Genomic DNA, 5,762 nt, shown 5'->3' on the forward strand with positions numbered 1-5,762 from the left:
ATCCCAGCTCTGGCACCTGTGAGTGGGGTGGCCTGAGGCAAATTTTCTAGTTTGTAAAAAACAAAAAGAAAAAAAAGAAGGATCTACCAGGATGAGTAGTTTTTTGGATTTAAGATTATAATCTACGTGACACACACACACATTTTCCCCTAGAAGCAATGACTCAGTATTTGCTAATCCCCCGTTCCCGCTGACTTTATGCAACGTAAATGCTGGAAATGACAAGAATCAGCTGTGAAATGATACCTGAGTGCACCAGCCAGAAAAAGGCAAGACATTGAACAGGGCAACTGGCATGGTCTCTCCAACAAGTCCGTGTCCCCAAAAACCCAAGGCAAATGGACTTGCTTTATTTAAACAAATCCATAAGAGATGTAAGACCAGATTCGATGGGTGATCCTGAACTGGATTCTGGTTTAGAATAATCAGCTGTAAAGGATATTTGGGGAGATATTGGGGACCTCTGAAAGGAGAGTGGGTATTAGATGAGATGAAAGTGTTATTGACATGGAAAAGAGAAGATTGTTCCAAAATTGCATGTGCGATATGATCTCCTTTTGGTAAAAAGTACGTATATTTTTTAAATGTGGGGATTTCCCTGGCGGTCCAGTGGTTAAGACTCTGCGCTTCCACTGCAGGTTGCACGGGTTCGATCCCTCGTTGAGGAACTAAGATCCCAGGTGCCGCATGGTGCGGCAGGGAAAAAAAAAAAGAACGCGTGTGTTGAAAAATCTGGAAGGATGTGCTGTCTCAGTGTTGCAGCAGAAAGCGGCAGGCGCAGCTCAGAAAGGTTTAATTGGAGGGAGTTTAATGCAGGGCCCATGTCCAGAGTTGGCAAGACAGCTCAGCACTGGGCTTAGGAAACTTGGGGAGCTGCTGCCACCCAGTTGGGTCTGAACTGAGTCCCACCAAAGATCAAGTCCTCACCCCTGGTACCTGTGAATGTGACTTCATTTGGAAATAGGGTCTTTGCAGATGTAAATCAAGTTAAGATCAGGTCATAACTGGTGTCCTTATAAGAAGAGGAGAGACCCAGAGACAGACACACACAAAGGCCACATGATGACAGAGTCTGGAGTGATGCTTCTATAAGCCAAGGATTGTTAGCAACACCGGAAGCTGGGGAGAGGCAGGGAGCAGATCTTTCGTCACAGCTCTCAGAAGGGACCGACCCTGCTGAAACCTTGATTTCGGACTTCTGGCCTCCAGAACTGGGAGACAATAAATTTCTGATGTCTAAACCAGCCAGTTTGTGGCTGTTTGTTACAGCAGCTCTAGCAAACCAATACACACCGCTAGGCATCAAGGGGTGAGATCCATGTCATCAGAACCTCAAGGGACAGGGGGTTCCCTGAAGGAAGCTATACTGCAGCCAGTACCTCTCATCCTAGGAGTTCCTGCTCCCCTCCCTGGCTGACCCCAACGGGGATCCAGAGGGCAGGGGGGCCAGGATGGAGATGAAGACAGAGGCTTCCTCAAGGGCACAGAGCTGGACAGAGAATGGTGGAAAGGGGATCAGAGGAGTGGGGTGGGCCACCCCCGTATTTACGTGTGTGGTGGGCTGAGTAATAGACCCAAACTGGCCACACCCCAACCCCCAAAACCTGTGAGTATTTCCCTCACCTGGCTTAAGGGACTTTGCAGAGGTGATTACGTTAAGGATCTTGAGACGGGACTTGTCTTAGTCTGTTTGAGCTACTATAATAGAATACCATAGATGGGGTGGCTGATAAATAACACAACTATATTTCTCACAGTTCTGGAGGCTGGAAGTCCAAGATCAAGGTGCTGGCAGACTTGGTGTCTGGTAAGAGCCTGCTTTCTTGTTCATAGATGGCCAATTACTCGATGTGTCCTCATGTGGTGGAAGAGACCAGGGAGCTCTCTGGGGTCTCTTTTAAAAGGGCACTAATCCCATTCATGAGGGCTCCACCCTCATGACCTAATCACCCCAAAGGCCCCACCTCCTCATACCATCACCTTGGAGGTTCGGGTTAAAACATATGAATTTCGGGGTGGGGGGCAGACTCAGGAAGTGGGCTGACAAGACATCTTTACTTAAAGTACATTACCATGGGGACTTCCTTGGCAGTCCAGTGGTTAAGACTCTATGCTTCCAATGCAGGGGGTGTGGGTTTGATCCCTGGTCAGGGAACTAAGATCCCACATGCCACGCAGCCAAAAATAAAATAAAATAAAGAACATTGCCATGGAGCCAGCCTCCAACATAGCCCCCAGTGAGTCTCACCTCCTGGAGTTCATATCCCATGTAGTCCCCTCCCTCATGGAATAGGGTCAACCTGTGTAAATAGTGGAATATGGTGGAAATGGCAGAGGGTGACTTCTGAGGCTGGGCTATAAAAGACATTGCTATGCCTTGGGTTAGTCACTCTGGGGGAAGCTGGTGGCCATGCTGTGAAGATGCTCAAGCAGCCCTATGGGAGGCCTGTGTGGTGAGGGGGCTGAGGCCTCCTGCCAACAGCCACATCAGTAAGCTTGGAAGTGGCTCTTCCAGTGCCAGTCGAGTTTTCACGTGACTGCAGCCCTGGTGGATATTTGACTACAATCTCATGAGAGACCCTGAGCCAGAATCACCCAGCTAAGCCACTCCCAAACTCCTGGCCCACAAAAGCTGTGAGAGATAATAAATGGCTACTGTCCTAACCCATTAAGTTTTGTTTTTTTTTTTTTTGCTGTACACGGGCCTCTCACTGTTGTGGCCTCTCCCGTTGCGGAGCACAGGCTCCGGACGCGCAGGTTCAGTGGCCATGTCCCACGGGCCCAGCTGCTCCACGGCATGTGGGATCCTCCTGGACCGGGGCACGAACCCGCGTTCCCTGCATCAGCAGGCGGACCCTCAACCACTGCGCCACCAGGGAAGCCCCCATTAAGTTTTAGAGTGATTTGTTACACAGCAGTACATAACCAACACTATTTAGTACTTACCCTGAGAAACGCTGTTCTAAGTGCTGAATATATTTGAACTCATTAATCCTGAAAGCAACTCTCCAAGGAACAGACTATGCTTGTCCCCATTGTGTGAATGAGGAAACTAAGGCACAGAGAGATTCAGTAACTTGCCCAAAGTCACACAGCTTATGTATGGCAAAGCTGGGGTTTGAACCCAGCCTGTCCAAACTCCAGGGTGTGGGTGTTCAACCTCTGGGCCATGCTGGCTTTGGCCAGCTGTGGGTGGCACTGGAAGAAGTCACCAAGAAGTCCAAGAGAGCCTCAAAGAGCCCCAACATTTAAGGGGTGAGAAAAAGAACAGATGTGGCTGGTGGAGTGGGGAAGGAGGGGAGGGCAGAGTCTAGAATGTGGAGCGGGGCGGGGTTCTCCCTCCCTCTGTGCCCACTTTAAGGGCTCCTAGGTTCAAATCCCAACTTTGCCACTCACTAGCTGTGTTCCCTCAGGCAGATTACTTACACTCGCTGTGCCTCGGTTTCCCCGCCTGCACCATGGAGATGGTGATAATCAGATCAACACTTCCTGGGGTTGTGGTGAAGATTAAATGCGTCAGTCCATGGTGAATCCAAGGCTGACAAAGGCCCTGGGGGATCGGGCTCTGCGGGGAGGCGTGCTGGGACCTGCTCTTCTGGGGGGCGTTGCTGAGGCGGGGGTAATGAGCAGGTGGGGCTGTGGCACAGACAGTGGGCTGAGCTCAGCGTCTGGCTGTGTGGAAATGGCCGGGCCAGGGTTTCGGGGCCACCCTGCTGGACTTCTCCTGCTGCTGCTGCTGCTACCCCAGGCCCTGACAGAGGGACCCCTGGTCTTTGTGGCTGTGGTGAGGTGCCCCACCCCCGCTGCCCAGCCCCTCATGTCCCCCAGGCCAGCCCTGACCTGGTCCCCTCCCCAGGTGTTCCGCCATGGCGACCGGGCCCCGCTGGCCTCCTATCCCACTGACCCGCACAAGGAGGCTGTATCTACCCTGTGGCCACGTGGCCTGGGCCAGCTGACCGGGGTGAGAAGCTGGGGATGGGAGCAAGGGGTGGGGCAGTGTGGAGAGGGGTCCGCTGAGCCTGCTCTGTCCCCAGGAAGGGGTCCGCCAGCAGCTGGAGCTGGGCCGCTTCCTGAGGAGTCGCTACGAGGATTTTCTGAGCCCCGAGTACCGGCGGGAGGAGGTACTGCCTTACTGACCTCCATCTTACCTCCTGACCTTCCACCTCTGACTTCCACTCTAGTGTTTCCCTTGGCCTCCACCTCTGGCCTTTGACCCCCATCAACCTGATCTGCACCTTATGTCTGATCTCTGACCCCTGAACCATCGACTAAACCACGTTGACCTCTGACTCTTATCTCAACCTGAGTCACATCTTGACCTCTGACCTCCATCATCTCTGACTTTATTTTCTGTCCTCCACCTCTGTGTTCTGACTCCTCCTGACTCCAACCAGACCCTCTGACCTCTGACTCTGAAACTTGATTGATTCTGTCTTTGACCCTCATTGATTCTACTTGCCCTTCTGACTCCAACCTTTGACCTCTACCCTTCCTCAAATCTGACTTTCCTATACCGTCCTCTGTCTCCTGACAGATCCCCAGTTAGGATCATTCCTCCTGACCCCTGACCTCTGATCCCTGATACACATGTACTGAACTCTGACCCCATGACCTCCAATCTGCCCTCCTCATCTTGACTTCTAACTTGCAGCCTCCAGCGATTCTTATATTCCTTTTCTTTTCAAAAATTTATGTATTTAATTTATTTACTTTTGGCTACGTTGGGTCTTTGTTGCTGCGCGAGGGCTTCCTCTAGTTGCGGTGAGCGCGGGCTTCTCACTGCGGTGGCTTCTCTTGTTGCGGAGCACGGGCTCTAGGCGCATGGACTTCAGTAATTGTGCCTCGCAGGCTCAGTAGTTGTGGCTCGTAGGCTCAGTAGTTGCGGTGCACAGGCTTAGTTGCTCTGCGGCATGTGGGATCTTCCCGAACCAGGGCTCGAACCCGTGTCCCCTGCATTGGCAGGCGGATTCTTAACCACTGCGCCACCAGGGAAGCCCCTGATATTCCTTTCTGACTTTCATTGACTCAACTGACCCCCTTAATCCTCAATGTCCACCCAACTTCTGACCCCCAACCCAACTGCTCCTGACATTGACCTCTGACCCTTGATCCCAGCTTCCAAAATTGAAGGCCAGCCCCTGAACCCACCCTGAGTTTTGACCCCCAACACCTGAACTTCGACCCTGAACTTAATCTGAAGCTTTTGGTTTGCTGCTATAGCTGACCTCTGACCCTGACCGTGGTACCCTGGCCTGGCCTCTCCCCACCGCACCCAGGTGTACATTCGCAGCACAGACTTTGACCGGACCCTGGAGAGCGCTCAGGCCAACCTAGCGGGGCTGTTCCCTGAGGCCGCCCCAGGGCGCTCCGAGGCCACCTGGAGGCCGATCCCTGTGCACACGGTGCCCGTCACTGAGGACAAGGTCAGGGGGCTGGACAGGGCCTGGAGGTGGGATGGATGGAGGGAGACAGGGACCCCAGAGATGGAGAGGGCCAGCGGCTGAGAGAGGAGGCTCGGGGCCTGGATGGGTGGCTCCCGGGAGCCAGAGCACCCAGACCTTCCCTGGGGCTGAGCTGTCCTGATGGGGTGAGCCGCCTACCCGACACTGTGCAGCCGGATCTGGGAGAGACGCTGGACCGGAGACAGGGCCCCACAGCCCGACTCCCCCGCCTGCAGTCGGGCCCCAGTCACGCTGCTGTCCCCGCTGAGCCCCCGTTTCCTCCAGCTGCTGAGGTTCCCTATACGCAGCCGTCCCCCATAC

General features: G+C 53.5%; 1 protein-coding gene across 1 annotated transcript in view; it reads left to right on the plus strand.

The window, feature by feature from the left end:
• Positions 1-3,682: 3,682 nt before the first annotated feature.
• ACP4 (acid phosphatase 4) overlaps positions 3,683-5,762 on the plus strand; it is a 4,697-nt gene continuing 2,617 nt past the window's right edge. The window contains 5 exon segments of the mRNA XM_007463413.1: positions 3,683-3,784; positions 3,857-3,961; positions 4,035-4,121; positions 5,277-5,423; positions 5,727-5,751. Coding sequence (XP_007463475.1) covers positions 3,683-3,784; positions 3,857-3,961; positions 4,035-4,121; positions 5,277-5,423; positions 5,727-5,751 — 466 coding nt within the window.

This window comes from Lipotes vexillifer, unplaced genomic scaffold, assembly GCF_000442215.2.
Source record: "Lipotes vexillifer unplaced genomic scaffold, Lipotes_vexillifer_v1.1 scaffold802, whole genome shotgun sequence".
NCBI lineage: Eukaryota > Metazoa > Chordata > Mammalia > Artiodactyla > Lipotidae > Lipotes > Lipotes vexillifer.